Source organism: Colletotrichum orchidophilum (assembly GCF_001831195.1).
Source record: "Colletotrichum orchidophilum strain IMI 309357 chromosome Unknown Scaffold_90.1, whole genome shotgun sequence".
Lineage (NCBI taxonomy): Eukaryota > Fungi > Ascomycota > Sordariomycetes > Glomerellales > Glomerellaceae > Colletotrichum > Colletotrichum orchidophilum.
Genome location: NW_019173046.1, coordinates 64639 through 90340, shown reverse-complemented (window position 1 = coordinate 90340; position 25702 = coordinate 64639). Strand labels below are relative to the sequence as shown.

At 52.8% G+C, this 25702-nt stretch overlaps 8 protein-coding genes across 8 annotated transcripts; 5 read left to right on the top strand and 3 right to left on the bottom strand.

Annotated features, from left to right (window-relative positions):
• Nucleotides 1-1901: 1901 nt before the first annotated feature.
• CORC01_09742 (uncharacterized protein) lies at nucleotides 1902-2177 on the bottom strand (the record flags this gene model as incomplete). Its single annotated transcript, XM_022621371.1, has 1 exon — nucleotides 1902-2177. The coding sequence occupies one exon, from the start codon at nucleotides 2175-2177 to the stop codon at nucleotides 1902-1904; it is 276 nt and encodes a 91-aa protein (XP_022472110.1).
• A 1085-nt stretch (nucleotides 2178-3262) lies between these two features.
• Nucleotides 3263-4652, top strand: CORC01_09741 (uncharacterized protein; the record flags this gene model as incomplete). Its single annotated transcript, XM_022621370.1, has 2 exons — nucleotides 3263-3749; nucleotides 4594-4652. The coding sequence occupies 2 exons, from the start codon at nucleotides 3263-3265 to the stop codon at nucleotides 4650-4652; spliced, it is 546 nt and encodes a 181-aa protein (XP_022472109.1).
• Nucleotides 4653-6786: 2134 nt separating this feature from the next.
• On the bottom strand, nucleotides 6787-9632 carry CORC01_09740 (OPT oligopeptide transporter; the record flags this gene model as incomplete). Its single annotated transcript, XM_022621369.1, has 5 exons — nucleotides 6787-6876; nucleotides 6936-7049; nucleotides 7106-8324; nucleotides 8381-9465; nucleotides 9546-9632. 5 exons carry the CDS (start codon nucleotides 9630-9632, stop codon nucleotides 6787-6789), a joined length of 2595 nt encoding a protein of 864 aa, XP_022472108.1.
• Nucleotides 9633-10545: 913 nt separating this feature from the next.
• Nucleotides 10546-11982, top strand: CORC01_09739 (uncharacterized protein; the record flags this gene model as incomplete). The annotated part of the gene is made up of 3 exons (XM_022621368.1): nucleotides 10546-10754; nucleotides 11420-11660; nucleotides 11788-11982. The coding sequence occupies 3 exons, from the start codon at nucleotides 10546-10548 to the stop codon at nucleotides 11980-11982; spliced, it is 645 nt and encodes a 214-aa protein (XP_022472107.1).
• Nucleotides 11983-14815: 2833 nt separating this feature from the next.
• On the bottom strand, nucleotides 14816-15915 carry CORC01_09738 (short-chain dehydrogenase; the record flags this gene model as incomplete). Its single annotated transcript, XM_022621367.1, has 2 exons — nucleotides 14816-14945; nucleotides 15014-15915. 2 exons carry the CDS (start codon nucleotides 15913-15915, stop codon nucleotides 14816-14818), a joined length of 1032 nt encoding a protein of 343 aa, XP_022472106.1.
• A 987-nt stretch (nucleotides 15916-16902) lies between these two features.
• On the top strand, nucleotides 16903-18503 carry CORC01_09737 (uncharacterized protein; the record flags this gene model as incomplete). Its single annotated transcript, XM_022621366.1, has 3 exons — nucleotides 16903-17278; nucleotides 17329-17737; nucleotides 17789-18503. The coding sequence occupies 3 exons, from the start codon at nucleotides 16903-16905 to the stop codon at nucleotides 18501-18503; spliced, it is 1500 nt and encodes a 499-aa protein (XP_022472105.1).
• Nucleotides 18504-19233: 730 nt separating this feature from the next.
• CORC01_09736 (FAD/FMN-containing dehydrogenase) lies at nucleotides 19234-20730 on the top strand (the record flags this gene model as incomplete). Its single annotated transcript, XM_022621365.1, has 2 exons — nucleotides 19234-19893; nucleotides 19969-20730. 2 exons carry the CDS (start codon nucleotides 19234-19236, stop codon nucleotides 20728-20730), a joined length of 1422 nt encoding a protein of 473 aa, XP_022472104.1.
• Nucleotides 20731-24638: 3908 nt separating this feature from the next.
• Nucleotides 24639-25340, top strand: CORC01_09735 (bZIP transcription factor; the record flags this gene model as incomplete). The annotated part of the gene is made up of 1 exon (XM_022621364.1): nucleotides 24639-25340. The coding sequence occupies one exon, from the start codon at nucleotides 24639-24641 to the stop codon at nucleotides 25338-25340; it is 702 nt and encodes a 233-aa protein (XP_022472103.1).
• Between the last annotated feature and the right edge of the window lie 362 nt (nucleotides 25341-25702).

Sequence of the window (25702 nt, the reverse complement as noted above, 5' to 3'; positions counted from 1 at the left end):
TGCCGTGCCCGCCCGTGCCACCATCCACACCCTTACTCGAGCAGGCAATCCAAGTCAGGTCCAGTTTAATTGGGGTGAACTCGGGGAAACAGCCAGGAGCGTGTGCTGAGTCCTGACCCAGGTGAGTGCATGTCGGTTAGTGGGGAGGAGTGGGAGGGTGCCGTTCCCGAGGATGAGACCGCAAGCGCGATTTTCTCACGTAAAAGTAGGCAGCTCTAGGCCTCTTAAGGTTTCGCCATGGGCACTACTGTGTATTCGGACTGGGATTTCAACTATCTCCAGATCCTGGTCCTGGTACTGGTGTGGCAGTTTGGGGCTACGGACACACGACTCAGGATACCCGGATCTCGCACTGCTGCCCACCGCCCTGCCTTGTAACCTTTCGAGCTCGTTAGAATTCGTCTGGACTTGATGGTTGGCAAGTTTCAAGAAACATTTCGCTTCTTCGCTGACCAGGCAGCTTTTCGCGGTCAGCCTCAGGTGACCTATTCATCCAGAGTCACAAAAATCTCGCCGAACTATTTGATCCATGGTATTATAACCCGCGTCTGGTTGCAGCGCCAACGCGCGTCAACGCGGCCGACATGGCATTCCCAGCCCCAGGAGACGGGCAGTGAGGGAAAATTATCCACATCGGCGGCGCGGCAGTCGCAGATGCCCCCCGTTTTCGAGATTGCTCCGAATTACGAGCCCTCGAAGCGGCCACCAGCTCCATTCCATGGCATTTCCGGGAGGCATTCCATGCCTCCATGCCTCCATGGCCGCATCAGTCAGTGCCAACAAATTAGCGCTTCTTTTGCTATGCGAAATTTAGAGGCGGGTTGGTAAGGCGGCGACGGTCCATCCCGACTGCAGCCACCTTACACACTGTGACACAGCCTGCCCAACAAGCCGACATTAGAGCTCCCAGTGGCGTGACAGGGTGACAGCATTAGGGATATCCATTCGTCGGCGGGGACCAAGGGCCATGGCGCTAGCAGAAGCATACCACCAAACGTCCTGTTGTCTTGCAAACGGCGGCATACCGGGTTTCTCAATACCATTCACCGTACCTGAGGCATGGTGAATCCGTCCACGCCGCTGTGTTATGACCCACGCTTAACACGCAGGCGTGAAGGAAGTGGGCAGTGTCCGGACCATCAATCCAATCCACGGCGATGGATTAGCATCCTCTGGGGAAGCTGTCTGAAGCCCTCATTCGTGCGCAAGACGAATCTCGTACGTAATGGCGAACGTTTGACGTTGGCCTCTGCTCTCGCTTCTTATCTCTCCAGACTCCAGTTTAATTGGATGTGAGTGGGACAATAGACCAGACGAGGGTCTCCTGCATTCGGACTGACCGAAGATCTCTAAAGTAGTGTAGAGAGCGGAATGGATGACCCGCTTCGAATTGGGGACAATTCCTATGATGGTGGGGTACTCTCACATGGCTACAGGGTTTGGCTGATATCGGAAATCAGCAACGACGACGAGTATCAGCAACCCTTCTTCCGTGCTGGTTCCTATCATGAACTGATCGACATCCGACGAGAACGAACGACTCGCCGTCGTCGCGAGTAAAATCTGGAGGAGTCGCATTCTGAGGTAGACTTTACAAACACTGTCTGTGCAACAGATACTTTTCTGTTTCTTTTTGGGTTGATTATCTAATGTTTATTCTCTGTTCAAAACATCACATCTACGCGTGTAGCAGGCGTCGTCGATATTTCATTGATATTGTTGCCGCACACTTGCCGCACCCTGGCATTAGCATCAACAGCTGAAAAACAGGCGCTGAGAGGCGATGACTTCGGGCATTTTCTACATGCGCCAAGATCGCATCAACTTAGTCGCCCAGGTTCTTCCGAAATCGAAGCTGAAGGCAAGGCGACCGTGGTCCTTGCCAGTGAAGCCCTTGCTACCTACGCCTGCGGGAGGCCGTTGACGAAGAAGGAATGACGCTGCCAGCCCAGGTCCCGCCCCCCGAGGCTTGGGCCGTTTGATTGATCGCCAAGGCATGGCCAAGGGCTGCTGCAGACTGATAAGGCATACTCTAGCCTTGGAGGAGGAGGAGGAGGAGGGTTTCCGGTTCGCAGGTTCGACTTCCAGGGCTGAACGCCCGCAGCCAGAAGGGCGGGAGGACGGCTTGGCCGACGATTGCGCTTCCTGGACTTGCTTCCCGGTCGATTCGGTAGCATAGCGGCGGCTTCTTATCTCTCGATGTTGGCTCGCGAGTCGCACCGGGGCGGGTGACGAGAAGCCAACCCCCTTTTCCCCTTTTCCCGACGGACAAGTTGCCTAGCATGGTTTGCGAGGCCCTATGAGGCTGCAGGGCGTAGAAAGACGTTAGTCATTGACTATTCACATTTGGCCTAGGCTTGGCCGGGATGCCGTCGATGGCTTGTGTGAGGCGAGGTCGAAGAGTGGTGTAGAGTTCGACCTAGTCATGTAGATGAGGGAACCGGGTGATTGATAGTCATGCCTCGACTCTCGCCAACCTCAATGTGCGGTTTTCCTATCAGAGAGCCATTTCAGCGTCTGTATCAATGACTGGCAGTCGTCAGTGGCCGATCAGAGCAAGGCAGGACGGCAATAACCTACCTCCGCGACCGCGACCGCGACCGCGCCCGACGTGTAACCGTCGACGAGCTGATGGCTGCAGTACACGTCGTTCTCTTCGTTCATGCACCAATGGGTAGCAATAGCTTAGAGTCGAAAGAGTTTTGCTCTCCTGTGCCACTTGCTCGCAGCAAGCCACGTTGAAAGGCGCAGTCACTGTCCATTCCAGACTGCCCGATTCGGCAAAGTGGCCTGGCTGGTGATTACGACGCCTTGGGAGCCCTCACGGCTCGCCGGCGACAAATATCAAGCTGCGAAACGAAGTTGCTTTTTGCAGCATGACCTGGAAGTTGACGAGAGTTTCTTTATTTACCTACCCCAGAAGCCACTTTCCCCGCGAATCCACGGCTTGGACCTCCAGCAAAACTCCATCCATTACTTGATCAAAACTCTTCTGCCGGCATCTCATTGCGTACGGACTTCAAACTTGGCCTGGGCATCTCCACATCGGATCTCTGTTCTCTAGTTTCTCCAGTCTCTCCAGTCCCCAGCGGAATATCCCCCCCAGCCCGCACGGCGCACGCACGGCGCAGCACGCGAACGAGAACCGGCTCCATTTCCCCGCGATTTCGCGCAAAGTGGTCCGGTCGTGACACATCCGAGGCTGGCCGTGAACCTTCCCCAAGCGATTGATATAAACAAACGCAAATTGAAATCATTCACTATGGAGCCATCAAAGGCATTTGCGACAAATATCCCGGTTTCGGAACGACGTGACATTCAGCGGCAAACGATCTGCACGCAAGGGCACGATGACGAGGAGCAGCAGCAGCAGCAGCAGCTCGACTCGCCTCCGCCGTATGAGCCGTCTTCGACCGGCTCCACCTCTGCACCCGCGAAGCCTGGCACTACTGCTACCGACTTGACCCCGCCTTCTCCCTCTCGCCTTCCAGTCTTGGCCGATCAGTTTGACGAGGTGGATGAAGCGCGCAGCACCCGCAGTAGTTTCGAGGGAGACGATGCGGCTCGACTTCTTGCGGGGAGGAAGAGTGCATGTGGGGAGTATACAGAGGGGTATAAGCTCACGCCGCAGCTCGGGGTGCAGGGTAGCGACGGCGGGGGGTACGCAAAGACGCAGCCGATGAGCGTTGGCGGCGGCGACGATGAGGACAAGTGGGAGGCCCTGAGGGATACGCCGGGTTGCTGTTTCAGTGAGAGCGGCGGGTGTTTCTTTTCCAAGAGGGGAGGGTGTTGTTTCTCGGACCGGGGCGGGTGTTGCTGTTCTGATACCTACGGGTGCTGCTTCTCGAGTGATGGTGCGTGTTTCTTTAGTGGTGCCAACGGGAGACATCAGCTTTGATATGCCTTGCCTTTCTTTCAAATTGCCTGAGTTGGTGGGTGAGATTGGGTAGGTAGACTTGGGCGTGTTGGTGTTCTCAGCTCTCATATGGACAGCGATCTTTTACGTGGCTTTGAATTTTGCTACAGCGTCTGCTTTTAGAAATACAATACCAAAACATGTCTTCTATTTTCTTCTGTTTTACTCGCTGGTCTTGGCCTGGGTGAAATGAGGCAATGCCAGTGTGAATGTCTGGTGTGTAGAGAGCTGTCAATGTCGAAAGCGTTTCTGCGCGCCCTCCATCCGGATGACTGAGAATTTTCATGGAGACGGCTTTTTGGATGTATCCTTGGATTATTGGTAGGAATTTATTATTATTTCAGATTCAAGTAACAGATCCCTCTCGGTGATGACTGCAGTTATGTAGCGGCGTGGAAAAGATGATTGTGATTTCGAGCAGACGACTCCACGATGACTCTTGCACGCTTTCCAGAGGCGGGAGAATTCATCACTCGCCTATTCCATTTTTATAGACCAAGTCATTGTTGCAATATCGCTAGATCTATGCCAGCTGAATACTGGAGGGAGTTAATCGCTGGTAGGGAAAAGCCCAGACGTATCGGAGCCTAGGGGAAAGCCGGTGGCCAACGATCACTACAGCTGCGTGCCTTGACTCACACGATTTCAACCTTTTCACTTCTTATATTTCCAATCAGGTTTGGAGTTCAAGTACCCATTAGGCTCCAATGGAAGTCAGATTGGCTGTGTTGCCTAAAGGCATGATGCCTTTGCTGGTGCAGCCTCTGCTGTATCTTGTGTACTGCCGAGGGCGAGAAGATGAGTGCTCAAGCCTGTACCGCTTGCGTATTATAAGATGAAGTAGAATCGACCACTATGATTCTGTCAGCAGTCGTCCGAGACACCCTGCTTCTATGCCCTTTTAAAACTCTCCATATCGTGGAAGGTGCCAGTCGGCTTACGACAGGCGGCGCATATACCCAACTTGGTGAAATCAACGTCTTTGATGGCGGATTGCGGCCATGGTACTATTCTTCGTACATCCCAAGCGGGCTCTATTTAAGCAGACATCCTAGCTCCGGCATCATCTTTCTCTGATAACCATACTGGAGGCATCTCAACATCACTTTCAACGCCACCCCCACCCCCTTTGATGGCTGCTTGGCTTGGACGATCTCAACCGGTGTTTCTTCGCCCATTTCGCCAAGAAAGTACCGCCAAGACATCCTACCACATGTTTAGATTGTGTAATAATGCGACACGAGCTCTATGGAATCTTGGCATCGTGAAAGCAAACGACAACCATTCCAGGTTGGGCTCGCCGCCCTGTCTGCCTTACGATAAGCCTCGTCCACCTCGTCGAACCGGAGCAAAGCTGATTATCACTTTCGGAAGGGAGAGAATGAAGGGGCTTACAGACGATCACCATATGGTACTCTGCCAAGCCAAGGTCAGAATGCTGACCGCTCGGGAGTGATCCGGTAAGTCGGCGGCGGGGACGGCCATGTCAGCCGGGCGAACGTTGGTCCTAAGACGTTGTCAGTGAAGATCTTGATTGGTTGCCTTTAAAACCTGATTGAATTGGTTAGAACTCCGAGTGCCTAGGTATTGGACAGTTTAAAGGAAGTCGCCGTCCTCATAGTCATTTACTTGGCCCGGTGGCTGATGTCGGTCTGGCTTATTCTTCGATCTTGCTCCTCAGTATCATGAAACTGTGCATCAAAAACTACATGCACCTACCCTCATCCAATACGCATATGGACAGCTTCAACACCTATTGCAAGCTGTAATATTCCATCCGACGAAGATTCTGCAGGCGATACCGGGTTCGGGCAGGCGGCGTAAGACCAAGTTGAAGTCAATGCCAGGGAGGACTCCGGATTATGAAGAGAAGGATTGCGAGCCGCAGAGCCCGCCGCAGCTTCCAAAGGTAGGGTCCAAGTTCGAAGTCCCTCGGACGGCAGTGCCTCCTGTTTGACACGCCCAGTTGGCTTCATCCTGGACGTTAACAACCCGCTCTCCCTCAAGTCATGCACAGCGACTCGCAGAGTGCATGCATCTTTTGATCAAATGTCAACCCTGAAGTCTATTCTCGGTCAATGTAAGGTCGGGATGATGAATCCGTGGTGGCTAGCTCCTATTGACACACCCAGAGCCATGGCTTCGGTTCCCGTGCCACTTTGCAGCATTGCCACCAACGCTTTCTCGAGACTTGATTCTTCAAGTAACAACTTATAGAGTCAAAAGATCCTCCCAACTGAGACCTGGATCCTTATCGTTGAAATGGCTGATTGATTAAGGGCACCATGCAGGCGACCCAAAAAGGCTTCCCCTCCCAGCATAGCCACGCCGGCCCGGCACCGAGGGATTACGGAATCGGCGTTGGTAATTTCGTTAAATACAGATTGAGCGACAGAATTCAAGATGTCCGCAACTATAATCATGCCCTGTCCTCGATCATACTAAACGACGCGAAATCTCATGAGTCCTACGTCTCGTCAATGGGTCAGGCTTCGGATCTACGGGGAACCTTACATTGAGAAGGGCATGGCGGGGCGCTGCTACTCCTTCTCTTCGATGGGAGACCAAGTCATGCACATAATATCGAACGGCCTTTTATCTCGAGACACTTTCGAGTCAAAAAGCATGAGATGTAAAGGTCCGAAACTGCTCAATGGGGGTATAGCATTCTTCCACTAAGTCATAAACGAATGGTTGGGTATTTCTTCATCCTTCAAATCGTTACATCCTCTGATTATAACACCGTTTCTAGGTATGTCTCCACGATGTTTCTAGTCTCCAGGTTCTTTCATCACATCATACATGCGCTGAAATTCGAAAAAGCCACAAGCACAATAAGTTGTGCAACACGCGGACATGAGATCCCACGTCTAGTGGAATTCGCCAATGCGGGGACCGAAGTACTCGCCCTCTGCAAGAGTGAGCAGACGGCAAGCCTTGCCTTCGCAACCCTCGCTGACCTATGAAGAAAGTAACGTTAGTAGAATTCTTTTGTCAAGGTTGGGAACCGAAAACGTACCACTGAGTTGCCCCACCAGTCGACCTCAATGTCTTGCCATTGAAGGGCGAAGAAAATGATGATGGAAGAGATGGCGATACCGCAAGAGAAAGCGGCGGAGAGAACAAAGTTGTACTGGAGCAAGTATTAGCATTGAAACGCAGTGCGTTGGTATCAGGGATGCAACTAACCTTGGACCACAGACCCAAGAAGCGGCTCTTGAGGTAGACCCAAGAGAAGTAGGCAATGGGGACGGAGGGCCAGACGAAGGACATGTTGTAAGGAGCCCAGACGAGGCCGCCGTACATGATGGCGACGGGGTGAATCTGGCGAACCCACTTCCACTTGGGGAAGAACTTGTTCAAGCTCCAGAAGAAGAGAACAATGGCGATACCAAGAGGGAAACCGAGGAGAGTCGCGGTGTACTGGCCGCCGGCACCCCAAATCTTCTTGGGTCCAACGGTTCCCCAAAGAACAGAGGCGGTGAAGAAGGTGTTGATACCGGGGCACGTCATCTTGAACTTGGCGTCCTCGGTGCAGATACCCGGAATGCTGAACATCTGGAACTTCAAGACGGCAAGACAGACGAGAGTCGACACGAAGGTGGCGACGATCTGAGCCCAGAAGGTGTGGCGAGGGGGGATCTTGACGTAGTGGGCCAGCTTCAAGTCGTTGGAGAACCAGACGGCGTGAGCGCAGGTCACGTAGCCGAAGGACTTGAAGTAGTTCATGGCCAGGGCGTTACCCTCGACCCAGGAACCTCCGATGAACTCGGCAAGCACGTTCAGGGTGACTTCGATACCCGTCATGGCCTTGATGATACCGACCGGCACGACGAAAATCATGCAAAGGATGATACCGTAGAAGACGACACCGACGGTGGTGTAGGTGGGCCAACCGGCGATACCAGCACAACCCAACGCAATAGCGATGACGAGGACAGTGAGGTAGTGCCATTCGGGGACTTCGGGGTAAGCCTTCATCAGACGGCTGTGCACATCGAGGACCTGGTCCTTCTCAATGTCGCTGTTCTTCTTGAAGCTACCGATCAGAGCCTTGAAGCCAAGGGCAATCTCGTGTCGGTGATAGAGAGCGGCATAGGTGATAGTGGCGGTGTAGATGGCGAAGAAGAACATGTAGATCATGATGTTGGCAGCGCCCAAGTAGGGAGGAGAGTACGCCTCGTACGCATCCTTGTCGAAGAGACCGTGCTCGTTGACAGCGCGGGAAACGTTGTAGAGGGCTCCAAAGTGATCGTAGACCTTGTTCGAGTTGATGGGCAGGTATCCAGTGTTGTACGTGTTGGTGTACCAAACAGCCAGCACGACGAACATGGAGATGAAGGTGCCGATGAACTTGTTGAAAGTAGAGAAGAAGGGAACCATGAGAGGGTCGGTGTTGTCGTACAACCTGCCAAAGTTAGTAAGTGAAACTTCTTCGCGTGTCGAGGGCATTCGATAACTCACAGAATGTTCCAGTCAAACGTAGGGAAGGGGTTAAGACCGAGACCACTGTTGAAGCCAGTGATTGTCGCAAGGTTGCGGTTCTTGGGCGCGATCCACGTCATCCAGCTGAAGGTGCTGAGAGCGGTGAAAAGGTAGTTGGGGAACCAGAACCAGACGAACATTGCAGCAAAGGTGATGTAGAAGAACTTCTGTCTGCTCCAGCGCCAGATGCTGTTGAAGGGGCCGTCAACGGTGGAGTTCTTGTCGGTGTGGAAAGCAGAGTTCAGGGCAATGGTCACCAGCGATGCCGGCCACACGCAGTACGAGGGGTAGACGAGGAATCGTCGGCAGAGACCCGCAAGACCGTATCCGATGAAGTTGGTCGACAAGGAGATGAGCAGCTGGTAACCAAAGTTGGCAGCGTAGCTCTGGTTGAAGAACTTGGGCAGCCACTGCGTCCAGATGATGTAGTTGGTGTAGGGGATGTTGTAGGCGACGTTGGCCATGATGGTGATGAGCATGTGCTCCTTGCGGTTGAAAGGGCCGGGGTTGAGCGAGTAACGGTGACCAGCAACAGTGAAGCCGACATCGGGGAGGGACTTCTCCCAAAGCTTACCCAGAGGGTAGGCGAGCAACTGGGCAACGTTGGCCAGAATGGTGATGGACGGGTAGCGAACCGAGAAGAGCTGGTTGACGAAGGCGAGCAGAGCAGAGAAGACGAGACCGATGACCCAGGCGCGGAGAGTCGAGCTGGGCATGGTGGGGTCATCGTGGTTATCGACAACGGCGCGGACCTCGGCGTAGGGCGAGTTACCGGTGATGAGGGCGGCCTCGAGCTTCATCTCCTGGATCAGGGTCTCGTGCTTCTCGGGGTTCTCAAAGACATCGTCGTTGTGAAGGAAGTCCTCAATCTTCTCGATAATGGCGATTGGGAAGTTGGGGTCCTTCTCGTGGATCTTGTGGACGTTGAACATCATCTCGCGGACCTCTTCGAGCGTCATTTGCGAGGCGAGCTCCTTGGCCTCGAGCAAATCATCCTCGGTGACGTTGAAGTCATGCTCAACGTGTTCGTTATAGTCGGCACCATCTGGATGGGCATCGACAACCTGATGGCAAGCGTTAGTATATGGATCATCGACCTGGAGGTGAGGTATGTGGATGCTCTCGGACATCTCGATCAACTTACCGGAGCAGGCTTCTCGCTCAAGACCTTCTCATTCGAGACCACACCGCCCTGGTGGACGGGGGCCCGTTCTTCACGAATATCAGACATTTTGTTGCACTGGGTCAGTATTCTTCACCTTGTGGTAAGGTATCGAAAGTTGATTCCGTGGACCCGTGGACGCTTGGGCTGGAGAGTTGCCAGTGACCGAGAACAGACGAAAGGCATGTGGAGGGAACCGAGGACATCTCGACCTTTTAATAACCAAGAGCCACGAGGCAACCATCCTTGTCACACCCAGGTGCTTATCGACGGTGGAGCCAAGGGTTCCCAACGGCCTGGCAACGAACGTACACGACGGTGGTCCCAGTTTCGCCACGAGACGATCCCGAGAATACAGCAGAGATCCTCTTGCGCCTGAATGGGGGGCCGAGATGGCACTGGCCAGTCGAGCCAGAGAGCTTCCCCTTTCTGGAATCAGAGTAGAGGTGGCAGGGATGATCATGTTCAGGGCTGGAACTCCAGCCCGTCACCATCCCTCTGGTTGTGCGTCTGGAGACCCCAGTGCAACCCTGGTGACAGGGAGGTCTACCTTCTGCATTGCGACAAGACCGATATCAAAGGTTCTGGGACGCGGTAGGAGGGATCGGTCTGCATTCTCACTACATCCGTATTGGGCGCAATCGGCCGGGGGGCGGCTGCAATCAAAGAGTTGGATGGGATGAGAGGCTGTAAGACGATGCCATGAAGGGAAGAAGACAAAAAAGAGAGAGAGAGACCAGGACGAGAGCCATAACGTCCGATCCAGTACGTACCCAGACTCCTTGGAAACGAACTCTAGGTCTGAGATGACTCTCTCACATGCCCGCTCAGTCCGTCTTGTCTCTGCTTCTTCTCCCTGGGTCTCTTCAGACTCATAGTCCTGGGCCGCTGGGCAAAAAGAACACCCCACTTCCTCCCAATCCTCCTCCCGGCCACCCACTGGGGTCCAGTTGCATTCGGCACCCACGAACCCACAGCGCGGATGGGACTGTACTACGCTAGAGATGAGCGCATCCTGGCTGGTCCTGGCTGCCTCTACGGAGAAGAGAACGGGCTCACTATTTGTTACTGGTGTTGGACTTTCCGCGAACCAGACCAGGCGGCCAAGACGCAGGAAAACTCCTATTCGGGATATCGAGTGCGCTTCCGCCAGCGACGCCAAGCAGTCGGGCCCTCGAGTGGCTTGGTCCAGTGTGGCAGGTCCAAGACATCAGTAGCCGGGGGGGACTTCTAAGGACTTTTTGAGCGTCAGCGATTGCGGCTGCCGCCCTCGCAAGATCCAGTCTTGCCAATGGAATCTTGGACGTTGGTTCTTTTGCACTTCCGCCCTGGTCGTAATCGCGATGGCTCCATCGTGGCGCGATACACCCGCGTGCAGAATGAGGAGCAGGCCGTGTCTCGCTCACATTTTGTCGATCGAGTCTCTGAGGATTAGAGTTGGCACAGAGACTTTCGATCCATGCTGCCCCCAACATCCAATCTCAGGCTCTAAGCAGGCAATATAGCTGTGGCAGGGGGGATGCTGGTGGCAAGGTGAGTGTCCAACTCTGTATACCAATCTGGGGATCCCTCAGCATTGGTCGCACACTGTCGCGTGTGAGAGAGTATTACCCTGTCACTGTATGCCAGCAGCTCCCGCCAAGAAGCATATTTGGTGGGACCGGCATGTGGGAGGGAGCCGCTACGGGAAAACCAAGAAAGCGTGTATGGATGAAATGAGCCCACGATAAGACGTGAGGACCGGGGGCCTGGCGTCCCATCAGCTCAGCATGCTGATGAGGGCATCCATCACTCGATCATGTCTCCATTGAGACCTACCTCTACAGATAGGTTGGCTCTGTTTTCTTTTCTGACAGCTTATCACTGGTTGCATTGCTGTGCCGCTTCGCTTCGTTCAGCTGGTGGGCACAATGCAAAAGCACCTCGCCCACGCACCAAGAGACTCCGACATACTACAATAGTAGTTGGACCCACGACGTTACATTTACATTTACACTACCTACAATGTTCCGGCGGTGTTTGCCGCAGCGAGGCGAGTGCGGGAGGCACCGTCAAAACGGCGCCGAAGGAGCACGTAATGTTTGTTGGTGGAAAACGGTTAGTTCCGTCTCTGGCTGGGCCTAATTAGCCCTCGGTCCTTTTTCTCTTTTTTTCCAACTCTCCCTTCACTGTGAGACGCCCTAGTCGACGGCAGACTACAGAGGCGACTCGAGTCGCTTGGCAGTTCGCGTTGATGGCTCAAGAAGGACATGATCGAAGCATCCTGGACGTGACGCCCTCTCCCAAGACTCCCAAGACCCCCAAGCTTTCCAAGCCCGCCGCCCAAGACTTGCACGACATCCCCCCAAGTCTTCCAAGACGTCCAAGACCTGCCATTAAGAAGGATAAGAGAATCAAGAGATCTTGCCCGAAAGCTTAACGCCATCCGAACGACTGCACGCCACCTATGCAACCCCAAGAGAGGCGTTGTAGCTACCAGAGCCTCACGTCTGTTCAACGTCAGAGTTGAGTGAGGAACTGAGGAACTGAGGGTATTGTTGTCCCTGTAACTGTAGCCCTGCTCCGTTAAGACCGACACCCCTGTTCCCTCTCACCCAACTCCCTGCTCCGTTTCTACAACTCTTATCGGCCAGATGTCGGGGCATTTGCAACTGAATTGACCATTCAAAAACAGTGGACAAAGAGGAGTCGTATCATCCAACCAGCCACGAGGTGGCAAGTTGATTAATCTGTGTTCACCCAGGTGGGCGGGGACGCGGAACACTGCTTGTGGAGGAACTTTTTAACGGACACCATCCATGCTCAAACCAGGACCGTCATCCCTGCCAGCACTCTGCCGTTGGATTGGCTAGCCGCTCGGGGCACTTTGGGCTAGATTGCTGTCGATTCTGCGGTCGAGATGCTCTCATGGATCTTCTGCTCTCTCTCATCTTTTCGAGATACCTCGTTCGAGGTGGGACGGCCACAAACATCACGCTTCATATCTCGAATCCAGACGGGGGGTTGGACCTGCGTCGGATACGAAAGACAAGATCGTAAGTCCGCCCTACCAAACTCCCCCGGGATCGCGATGCTTTCGAAACTGCCACGATAAGCCCTTGAAATTACAGCCTGCCGCGGCGTTTCCCCCCCCTGTGGCATTGAAGTCTTGGCTTGCAGGAACGAGCCACCCGCCATTCCAACCCGCACGCACGCAGCAGCTTCTCCGCCCGTTGCTTTTTGTCGTTGCAATAGTCGATTCCCGACCGGGACGACTCTTCTTTCGGCAGGTCAGTAACCAACGCTGCGATTGGGTGCGCACGCGTTTCGTTGCATCATGGGTGCTGACCAACCCGGCGTGGTGTAATCCCCTCCACTGTTATCGCAATAGGCGCGTGATGCCTTATCATGGTGTGCTCGAAGCAAAGGGTCTTGCCAAGCGTGCCAAGGGACATCAGGGACGTTTGTGCGGCGCGACTCCGCGCTGGCCATCGCGAGCTTGTCTTTGGGTTCCATTTCTGGCTCTCGGGCGGGCGGCCGGGCAGCAGATACGGCAGGCTTTGGCAAGCGGGCAAGTCTGGAACTACGCGAATTGCTCGCATCCTCAGAGTCGAAGACATCGGTCATGTGTCAGGCTCAGACTGACCGACTGTCAAGAAGCTTCCGTATTTGATGTGCGTTCGAGATGGCTTCTTGGCGCAAATCAACCCAATGACTTGCTTTTACTCTCTCGTGCAGACAGGCTTTTTCTCTACCACCATGATCCGACGGTATATGAAGAGGCCTCACAAGTTTAGAGATTTTACATGTATTCGTTTGGAAGCCGTTCTCGACATATGCTATGGCCCGTGTGTAACAGAGGCTCGAACGAAGCTTCTTCCAAGACGAACGATGCGCAAACCACTGCAGAAACCTCGGTTCGCGGCATCTTGGCTTCATCTTGGCGATGCCAATGCTTCGAATGGGCGCATGCTGCCGTCTTGGAAAAGTCTTGGGTGACCGAAGAATCGCCCCTATCGTTTGCGCCTGAAGTCGTGAGCCACCCATAGTGCAAAACCACCAGGGACGTTTGTCCCAGGATCATCCGCAACGCTCCCCCGGCTCAGGCTGTTCTTGGCCTGAACAAAAGTCTGTTGGATGCGTTCTCCAAATCATACAGCGCCTTGGCAGCGGGCGCACAACCGGAAGTGGTCGTCGTACCGCTTCATCACTTAGCTACGAGTCAATGAGGGACTCAAAGGCCAGTACCACACGCCGCTGACGCCCAGCTGCAATATGACTTCCTTCTCAGGACCAGAGAGAACCTCGTTTGAATTTATCCAACAGCCCGGCGATATCACTCAACCGGTGATACCCTATCGCGAGCCTTGCAAACGATCAGATCGCCAAGGCTCGAGGATCGTTTGCTAGCTCTCGCCAGACCATCGTCGTTTTGAGTACAGAGTATGGCAAACTCGTCTTACCCCGTGGAGGAATTGACCCTCCCCCTCCTTAGATTTAGATAATAATAAGGCGTACCATCTTAACTAAGAAGGTGCTTTGCCACACCACTGATGAATGGTGAGGCGCGTTGACTTAAGCTACCGCATCAAGCGAGGATTCGCCGCGGCCTGGCTGTAGGATGCTGATACCGAGACCAGACTTTCGAGGACCGGGAAAAAATGTGAGATTGTGTCCACAGTGCCAATGGAAACGCAGCATATCGATGATCTTGCGCCTTATGGAAAGCTCTCGCCTCCATCTGCACACTTCTCACGTCTTCCTGCGTCTGTTGCCGATTACGCTGGGACTGGTGGTTCATTCGATTCAAAGGGCAGGGGAATTTGATGGGTTGAGCCCGTCTCGAAATTTGCCTCTACTTCCAAGTTTTCGGTAAAGAGACGGCGATGTCCATCTTCCCCATTCGGGTCACAGCTTGCCACAAGCTCGTGACGGTGACCACTTGGGTGATGAGTCACAAACCTTCTGGGACCTTGACTCTCACAAATGGACGTTATTGTGAATGATATGTCAAGACGAACGTAAAATCACTGACTCATTACTCTATTTAGACTGTAGTACCTTTGGAAATATCCAAATATGATGCGGCATATCTAAGCGAAACCTATACAATATACCCAATCGGATACTCGGCACGAAAGCAGGCAGACCGGCATCGAGAACTATTGCATCAATCAGGAATTAGGTTTTCTGCATACAACACAACATGTTCCCCAGCTAAGGCTCGAATTCCAGTCTGGCGGGACAAATGGGCCCTGAAGGAGGCGAGCTCCTTATCGCGAGTCCGACTGCATGGAGCGAAGGATCGAGCGCACCCCGGCAAAGTCCAACTCCTGCAGAGTCTCCTCCCACAGTTGCTCACGAGTCGTCTTGCCCCGTGGTGTGTAGACAAAGTTGGCGAAGCTTTGTCAGCTAGCGTTAGCGAGGTCCAGACATCAACGAAAGGGCGTGGGTGGGCAGAAAGCACTTACGGAAAGATCTTCCAGTCCATCAGGTAGCTGCCATGCGTCTCTTCTCCTCTGACTACGGCCGCGTCAAAGTATGTTGACGCCCCAAGTTCGAGACTTCTCCCCGTCAAAGTCTTTCCCACTTCCATGACCGCCTTGATACCACCGCCGATGTGGCGGTGAAGTCCTGACCCTTTACAGAAGCCCGGGTCGACGAGGTTGACAACAACATCTTGTCTTTGGACGTGTTCAGCGAGCTTGATGATGAACAACTGACCCAAAAGCTTCGACGTGGAATATCTGTCGGTAGCATCGAAGGCCTTCTCATCGTCAAATGCCGCTATTAAGGGACGTTTGTCCTGCTCCGGAAACTTGGCCATGAAGGCAGTGCCCGAATTGACGATGGTCAACCTGCTCGTCTGCCCTGAAGTCTTTTTTGATTTCAAGACAGGCAAGAGAAGGATGGCGAGAAGAACAGTCGATAGGTAGTTCACCTGGAATATTTGCTCATGACCCGCTGGTGATAGCTTGAATTCTTCTTGTACCATGCCGGCGTTCAAGATAACAAAGTCAATCCGAGGCAAGGTGGAACAGCGATTGACAAAGTCCTGGATGGACTTGTATGAGAGCATGTCCAGAGACCAGACCTCGATCGTAGCGTCGGGGTGGCTTCCTCTCAGGGTCTTCGCGGCAGCCTCTCCTCTTTCGGAAGAGCGGACAGCCATGATAAGGTGAGAGAGATCGTGGTCGAGCAGTTGGCGTGCGCAAGTCAAGCCCAGGCCGATGTTGGCACCAGAAACGATAGCCGTCTTTCCGGACAGGGAGAGGTCCTTTGGCGGCGTTCGGGCCGTGGCACAGAACTGGGAAGTGAGGAAAAGTCTTCCTGGTCCCATGGAAAGAGGAGGGAGTTCTAGTGAGCTCGCCATGATGGATAATGCGGTGATGGAAGAACTAGATGTTGCTGGTGTTGCTTTAGTTGTGTTGGAGCTGCAAGTTGGAGAGTCATTGCCGGAATCGTGCAAAATATATAGCCATTAAGACTTCTGAGGTAGAAACATCTTCAATGCCAAGATGGAAGGCATCGTGTAGTCCTGGAGATGCAAGTTGTGGGGCAGCGGCGCCGAATGCTACGGTGGCTGAACTTGAAGCATCGTGAACGACTGCCAATTGGACAAGAACCCGAGAATGTCAGCCATCAACTCATGTTTGATTGTTGTCTCGAAAAGGAAGAGTGACTGGTTACCTAATATGGACATCAATCAACGCGAGAAACGGATTCTCCTCAAGACCGGAAGCCAACCGGTGTGTGGTCGGCGTGTTCGGATCCCCCGCCAGTGCCTTGGTCCACTTAATCGCCGGAAATCACGTGCCCGGGTGACCGCCAATAGGTGGGGCTGCGGCCGGAAGGATCGGCGCTAGACCGGAAGAAGGCAACAATCAGCTCTCGGCGAAAGACCTTTGGAGCCCGAGAGGCGAAAGCGGAGCGCTGAATGCGCCGTGTCTCTGCAGCTAAGCCTCTACATGTCGTCACGCCGTCCGTCTTAGCATCTCGAAGTGAGGGGAGATCAGTCGGGATAACACAAGACTGTAGGGTAAATCCGGCCGTATTACGCACCTTGTAGGTTGCCTTCGAATGCTTCCTACCCCCATTATCTGGATCATTTTCCCCTTTAGGTAGACAGTCATTCCACTCCGGCAGTCTCCAGGCTTCAGCCTCACTCCGCGGAGCATCTCAGAGCCAGTTCCGGTTATACACTTAGCCCCGTCATCTCCATTACGTTGCTGTCGATTACGAGGAAGCTCTGAGCTAGATTATTCATCGAGGGATACGATAGGACACCTGGGCTTTGGTGACTCGAAGATGGTCAAACAGAAGCGGCCTAGTATGATCTCTGCCTCATCCACTTTCACCCATGAAGACGCCCACGTCTAATCACGCTGTTGCAGCCAGCAAGGGCTTCGCCTTTGTCATCACGGACACGTCTGGCAAGCCCAAGTCAGACGATCGGAAACTCATACGTAGCCATGTAATGCGAGGCAAGAATACACGCGCGTCTCACAGCGGCCCAAAGCGCCCGACCACCTGGGTCAATCAAAGTAGCCCAGATCCTCCCCAGGAAACAGAACAATTTGCGCCGAGGTCACTTTCTACAATCATCAAGGAGCCGAGAAAGGCAAGGCTATACAGTGAAGCATGGGTCGAGCATGTATTCCGCACACCCAATGACCTGTACATGTTCCAATTTGCCGATGACATTGACGCGGCGTCTCGAGGCATGCTGTTCGAATGTGAGTGGGCCCATGCCTCGGATCTTTCTCCATGCTCAACCAGTCCTTAGTTTACGCCATTATCAAAGAAACAATGTACCCTATAGAGTGGTGTCTGCAGTACGATGAGAGCAAAACTCCATGGTTCTACTGGCTGCTCACGGACGCGGCGTTTCTGCATTCCATCCTCTTCACCGTCGGACTGTTGCATGACTCTGTCAAAGGAGAGAGTGCAAGCAAGAAGACCAACTTCCATGTTTGGAAGACCTTACACCTATTGAACAAAAACATTGCCAATCAAAATATGGCCTTGGCCGACTCCACGATAGCCACGATTGTCTCCATGTGTATGGTAGCCGAAATCTTCGGACAGCGAGACAGCGCTGCAGCACACATCAAAGGTATGCGGCAGATAGTGAAGCTTAGAGGCGGGATCGAGAGTTTCTCTCACAACCTTCAGTTACAGGTCAAGATTTGCCGGTAAGTGCTACTCTTACAGGACCCTGCTATCCAAAACCTGACGTGGTCAAGAGTGGATATTGGCTGGAGTCTATGCACCGGCGATACACCGCTTTACTTCCAGAACAGCTTCTCATGGGAGCCCGCTTTTTCTCCTATACTTGGCAAACTACCTGTTGGATCTGAGATCTGTCCTGGTTCTTCTCACATACTACTTCTCTTGGACGCGTCTGACAGTCGCTTGGGCAACGTCTTTCAAGATCTCCACGACTTCTCCCGCCTGGCGACCGCGCTATACCAAACCAATCGCAAGATTGATCCGAACCTGTTTCAACAGTTCATGACTTGTGTCCAATACCGTCTCCTGTATTTGGAGGCGACGACACAGAATCCACTGGCCGACCTTGGCCGCCTTGGGATGATTAGCTACATCACCACCCTCTTCCTCCAAGTTCAGGGAGCCAAAATCAGCTTCACCTCCCTGGCTAGCAATCTCAGGTCAGCATGCCAAAACTTCGAGGTACTAGCGTCCACATGCAGTACGACCAGGCTTTTGTTAGCCTGGACTCTTGTGGTCGGTGCTATATCCGTTTTGGAAGAGGAAGACGATAGCTGGTTGTTGCCAAAGTTGGCCAACCTGCGAGACTCTCTGGGACCTACATGGCCCGAAGCCAAGGCGAAGCTCGAGGAAGTTATCTGGACTGAGAACATTCATGACTCGGCAGGTATTAAGGTTTTTGAAAAGCTGGTGCTTTACGTTGCCAAAGTACCGAGAAACAGCAACTGAAGGTAGGCATGATGTATCGAGATGCAAGTCTTTACCACTTATCCACAAGTCGAATTGCTTTTTATCGAATAGTCTCGGTATTAGGATCTTGTCAAGTCCGATAGAGACGAGTCGGGGGGATTTATTGTACGCCAATCTACCCTGCCCAAATCCTCACGATGATTCAAGGAGATGGCTTCACCATTTCGACTTGTGCAACCAAGGCAGAGACCCATCATCTATTTCGAACACATCTCAAGGCCCAGGCTACACCATCCATGCGAAATCATTTGCCGTTCATGCCAATGCCAGCGTTACCCCTCTCAATCTCGGTTGGCAACTCGATATTTCGACCTATCGCAAAGGCTCTTATCTAGGAAGATCTTTGGGGGAATTCTACATGAGCTTTCAATAGCTCTATGATTAGTACCTTTTATTTCCGATCGAGTTGTGGCCAGAAGCCAATTCAGACGCGTCCTCTCATGAAGACTTTCTTCAAGAAGCCACACACTGCCCTGCTTCCATCTCACGTCATCTTAATGGGCCCCTCACTCACAGTATCGTGCCCAATATTCTCAGCTCCTTGTCCAATTACCAGTCTTTATTCAGATTCTTGCATGAGAGCCGCATGTCGTTCCAACAGATTACCTTCCGCGCACGGCAGTTGCGGGACATACATAAGCGCCTGCCACTCTTACCCCATGCTTCAGAAAGTCAATCATAATCCATACACAACCCGAAGTCGAGCGCGATGGCAGCACTTGAAGCTTCACCAGAGTTTCGGGGGTCTCATCCCACAGCATCGACGCTGGAACAGATCTCTTTGGATGCGCCCCTCTTACACAACCTTGTGACAAACTTCCCCAATCTGTTGGTATACACGATCTCGGCCGAAAAGTACGAGAATGTTCGAACTTTCTTCAACGCGAACATGACCCAACTGCCTTTGGCGATCGTCCGCCCGAGAACCGATGCCGAGGTCGTGGCCATCGTCCAAGAGCTGAAAGCTCAAGACATCCCATTTGGCCTCAGAAGTGGTGGGCACGACTTGATATTCGGGCAGGCTCAAGGCAAAGATGGTGTTATCGTGGACTTGAGAGGCCTCGACAGCATTTTCATCGCCGAAGACAGACAGTCCGTCCGCGTTGGCGGCGGCATCATGGGCATCAAGCTCTCGCGCTTTTTGCAGCAGCACAAGCTCCTCACCCCCCACGGCTTGTGTCCGACTGTCAGCATCGCTGGCTGGGCTATGGGCGGAGGGTACGGCTACATGAATGCCTACCACGGGCTAGGTGCGGACCAAATTCTCGGTGCGCGTGTGGTTCTCGCAAATGGCAGCATTGTCGACACGAAAGACCATCCCGATCTGCTCTGGGCTCTTTGCGGCGCTGGAAATGGCAACTTTGGAGTCGTAGTTGAGATATAACTCAAGGTATACCCACAAACGGGATTCTTGGCGGGTTTTCTCGGGTTCCCCAATGACCAGATCGGCGAAGTGTTGAAGAAATTCGGCGAATTTGAGAAGGATCTGCCGATCAACTTCACTGGCGAAGCTACCCACATGGCTCTCCCCGGCGTTGGTCCCGTATTTGCCTGGCTGTTTGCCTGGACGTCAGCAAACGATGATCTGGAAGAGGGTTGGGCGTTCTTCGAAACGATGAAGGCGCTCGGCACGCCAGTTCTCAACACAGTGGCAGAAGGTATGCACACCAAACTCTCACTGTTCAAAAGGCAAGAACTTGCTAGACCTGCAGTCGACGACTTCACGTTCTTCAACGCCATGCCCTCGCCAACCAATGTCCGCTGGTATCCTCGGCTTAGGATGTTTGAATGCTTCACCCCGGGAATAGCCAGTGCGTTTGGCAATAACTCGCCGCCAGGGGCAACTTCTGCTACAGTTATTCATGCCGCTCACGGTCGAGCGATCGAGGCGAATCCAGCAGCTTGCTATCCTCTGCGTAAGAGGCATCGTATAGCGACTCCTTTAGGTGCTGTCATAGACACTACTTCACAGGCAGTGGAATATGAAGAGTACAAAAAATGGGCGGATGATTTGGTGGATGCCCTCTCGGAGCAAGGCGGCAAGCTTCCATACGGGAATCGCAACCTGGGCCCCGAGAAAGACATGGACTGGGTGGCCACTTACGGCGAGGAGACTCTATCAAGGCTCAGGGAGATCAAAAAGAAATTTGATCCACAGAATGTCTTCAAAACGGGTTATCTAAGGCTGAACGTACATGTTAGTTAAGAAGAGGGTTCGACTTGAAGGTGTCATGGTCAGCGTTGGCGAAGGCTGTACCGTTAACCATAATATGTGAACAAAAGACAGCGGACACATATTTGACGCTCAAGCTCGTCTCAAGGCCACTGAATGCATGCTTTGACTACGAGATACTGTTCTCTCTGACAGCAGAACCCTCAGTGATGAAGCTGAGGATCGTGAGCCCTTTTTAATTATGTTCTATATTACAGGTGCATTCTCTTATCACTGTGATGCATGTTTCAACCTACATGGATGAAATGAGGGACGCATTTCCTCTGGAAAACTAGTAATCGAATCGGCCTGTGCCATGGCTACATGTAGTGATCTGCTCCCCAAGCAGCGATTGCAGCTGCGCAACGTGACTCTAATGTCGACCAAAGCAACCATTTGTCGATCTACGACATGTTCAAGACTTGAGGAGACGTGATGATGTGTTCATTTCCCATAATTCTACGTACAATTACTTCATTTTACTTGCAATTCACAACCAGGACCTTGTCAAGGCCCCGAGTCGCTGAGGAAGCCAGCTGTAACCGGACATCTGGCCTGAGCGATCGCTGAGTAGGTTTGAGCATTATGGCCAGGTCAAAAGCATCGCTTAGTATCAGCGTGTCTTATATAGCTGGCCATGGCATGATGAATTTAAGTTGCAGTTCCCTAGTGTCACTTGTGATGGCTGTTCGACCTGTCAACCTGACATCACCGAGTCTTGGATGTCTGATATCGATGAAAGCAACACGAAATCAACAGCGCATTATCGGTACTTGTATCTATCCTCCTTTTGGCGAGAAAAGCGAAAACAACGACATCAGCTGAGCTTGGGGATAATACATGTACAGAAGCCGTTTGCAAATGGGACCTAGATTGGGCCGTTGTACTATCCCACGAGGTTTTTCGTCTCCATCGTATCGCTAATGAACGAGGCTAGGAATCCGAGTGAGTCGGCGGTTCATCTGACGCAACTTCGCTGAGGAAGTGTGCTATAGTTAGTCCGCCTGAGGGAATATGGAAAGTGTCCGGCGAAGCTTAGACTCTGGCATCGCGATCGTGCTCATAATGAGTTGAGGCTTGTGATCGGATGTAGATTGACCCAGCGCTTTGAAGCGTTCGCGAAAAGCGCAGCAGAAGTCAGGGGACTGAATGGGTTGGGTGAGAGACTTTGTCATCAGGCCGAGGCACTTCGTTTCCCCTCCTTTTGGGTGGTGGCTTCTCAACTACATGATGGGGACTTGGTTTTGAACGAGAAGAGCGTTGCTCGAGTGCTAGAATGGCCCAAGCAGAACGCGGTCCGACACTTGGGTGTCGGCTTAACTATAGCATGGTGCTGGTTAAGCGAATGGCCTATGCACTGCAGCTGCGAATCGTTAAGGACGACCTTTTCATGTGGTTAAAGTTTAGACGACACCGCATGATCAGTAAGAAACATCTACGAACCCCTCACTTCTAGGGCTGGTCTGATATACGGGCGAGACTTGTACGGGCTAGGCCGTCCGGCTCGGTCGGAGAAGAGCAGCTGTGGTTCGAGTCTCATTCGGCTCTAGTTTGTTCCCTTGTGACTGCGCACTAGACATTTTCGGCGAATTCTCGGCGAATGGCGAACACACGAAACCAATCAGTTGCTGTGCAAGTAAGACGAGGAAATGTCATCAATGTCAATATGTGACAGTTCGCTGCCCGCACCTGAGAGGTTCAACTGCTCCTCACATCCCTCAGTGGCAGCATGGGTAGTGGCACGGGTGGGAAGCATTGGGGAGGGGGCAAGCTTCAAGAACAGACTTTTCAGCGTCCGTGGAGCTTGTGCTCCGAAGACGATCTTCCATACGCTAACTTAGTTGGCCAGTGGTCCAGAAATTTGATCGCTAAGCAGAATGGGATTCTTCCAAATCGAAATCAGGAATTCCATCGGAGTTTACAGGGCTTGTTGGACACCAGAAGGCCCGTTCATTGCGGGTAAAGACACATTGGCCAAGATAGGATGATGCGGCTCCAGGATTTCAATGGATACGATGCAATCAAGTTCAGCCAGGAATCGTCGTGATTGGGGCCGCGGAGAAGAGCCCCCGTCTCCCAATGAAGCTGCCCACTAATGACGCGGTGGTGGGGAATCACGAACAGCCCAGAGATTCGAAGGGTTATTTTGATGCTCAGCTGCTCGTGGCTGCGACGGCACATGTAAGATGAAAGCCTGTTTGTCCTGCTCCCGACCTCGCGGGGTCGAAACTGTGGCTCGTAGTCGCGTCCCGTCGGGGCTTCGAGGCAGATGCGTCGCTTCCTTGCAAGTTTGCCACTCGAAGCAAGCCACATTTATGATTGCTTTCTCTTGGAATTGTCCAATTGCATCCCTCGGACACTCGGGATTGTAGATCAAAGTGGCACAGTGGGTATGCCACGGGAATGATTGAGTGAGCATGAACAGCATGTAGTGTAATTCCACCGTAGTGTAGTCAGTGGGTTTAGAGGGCCCAACTAGCCAAGGGTACTACAAGGGTCGGCCAGACGTGGTTTTGATCAAATCTGTCCATTCAGAAACGTCTATTGGTTCACTGGTTCACGGACGAGAGTCCGTTGGCTGAGATTCAACCATGTACCGTACCACACCAGGCCCGGAGGAAAGCTCCGGAACCCCCTGCCACTCAGACGAAAGCAGGTTGCTGTCATCGCGTAGGACAGTGACGTTTCGTCATCGTACAGACTAATACTGGAGGTATTGCGAACACTCCTTACGAACTCCCCAGCATCCTACCCTGTCGTCCCTGATCAACACTCAGGGTTCGTCGAAGCCGCTACCCATTACGGTATGTTGGCAGCATCTTCATGTAGCCGAGCAAAAGCCGGGAGGGACGCGGATTCACGCACTACCTAAGCATCAGACGCTATTATCATAGTGGCAAACACTTTTACATCCCGCACCTCGGCAGCTGTGATGTGATAACAACGGCCCCTCCTTGACCCTGTTGAGCTTGGCCGAAGCCACCCCGCTAATTAGTCCACGAGCTTCTCAAGGAGTGCTGCTTCGCCGACATGCCGCACGCCGATCTTGTAGTTGGTACTGGTTCCAGCGCACAGAATCCCTTTTCTTGGCCTGCCTGGCCTGCCATGTCTTGCCTTGCTGCCGGTGTGCCATGAGGTGCTTGTCCCAATCGGGCCCAGGGGCAGGGCCACAGACTCTTTGCCCCCGCGTGGTCTTTTGCGGATTGTGCTGTAGTCCTTAAAAAGGATCGTATGGCCTCTTCGCGAACCCCTTGATGCGGTGTGCGTGCGTATTCCCTCGTCTGCAGCCAATTCCATTTTGCTCCATGCTGTCATTCTACGCCAGATATTCTTTCTCACGCTCGTTTTCCCTCGAATCCATACGTTCCATTTATACCACCCAGGATTACCTTCGTGATATCACCATTGCTTGCTGAAGCTTTTCTGTGAATACTAGGCTAGCCTAGCCAGCCAAAACAACCTTGACCATTCACTGTCCTCCCCTGTCATCGTCGCTTTCCGGCCAGAAGAGGGCTCAAAGATGATGGAATTTCCCAGCAGTAGTGTGAGCGTGCTTCAACAAAGTGGGTTATCCATCAAGCATACGTCAGACTGTATCTTAACCTCTACATGCAGACCAGACTACTGCCAACGTGGAGCAATATCAACCACAACCCACGTTGTGTGCTTCCCAACCACAGCAACACTCACAACAAGCATCTGGCAACAAGGCTGTACAAGCGGCTTTGGACATACCTTCGACTTTGACCGTGGACCCTCCTTTTGAGGCAGATCGCCAGTCTTCGGCCTCAACGGAAGGCCCTCAACCATGGCGAGATTCTTCTGCCAGTCATCGGGCTGAAACACTTTCTTCACCAATCAGCCCCATCATATCGCCGCATAACAGCAGTAAATCACCGAAAATGCCACCGACCGATCCTTTGATCCTCAATTCCGCAAGCGAAACGAAAATTCCCACTCCAATCGAGACGATAGAATCACCGAAACGACGCAGAGGTCGGCCCAGGCTTTCCGAGGACAGCGGACGAGATGCAGGTGTATCGACGACGGTGGCAGGGTCACGGGAGAAAGGCACTACCCGACGAATCTCGGACACGTCGAAGAGCGGTGCCAACGACGCTGTGGACAGCCGGGGCGGCGCGGAAGCTAAGAAGAACAAGATCCGCGCGCGAAATCGGGAGGCGGCTTACAAGTGCCGGAAGAAGAAGCAGAAGGGGGTCGAGGAGCTGCAAACTCAGGAAGCGATGGCCGAGAACATCAACAAAAACCTAAACGATGAAGCGGCGTTGCTCCGCGGTGAGATCCTCATGTTGAAAACCATGGTCTTACAACACGGTGGTTGTGGGTGCTCGTCTATTGAAGACTATATTTTCGGCGCGGCTCAAAACTTGGTACAATCGAGTATGGCGGGGGCAGCTCCGGCTCTTACTGGAGGTATGCTGATGAATAGTCAGCCATGCCCGAATGGAGCTAATGGGGAAACACACCTCGACTGGGAGATGTTTGATGTGGACCCCGCACACAATCTACCCTCGATGGGTTCAGAGTCAGAGAAAAGCTATTCTGGTCTTGATGACATCGCCGCTCAAAGCTCGATGGTATAGTCACGGACGGGGAACCTTGTGGTTTAGAGGCGAAATTCTAATGAGGGGCAAGTCGAATTTCAGGGAATGGCGTCTGGGATAAGGTAGAGGAAAGCAGATGGTTGTCTACTTGGGCGATCGCGCAGGGGCGGTTCAGGGATGGAATAAAGGAATGAGATATGCCCTGAGTACCTCATCGCAGGCGTCTTGGGTATGTTCCGAAAACTTCTTTGGCACAGCGAGGACATCGATCGCTTTTTTCAGTAGAAGGAATGATTTTGATACCACAGAATTCAAGTGGTTGTGGTCTGTGCAAGTCACACATTTGTCTAACTAGTAGCCTTCGTTCGTGCCGGCTGCTTAACTTTTTCCACAGAGACCTC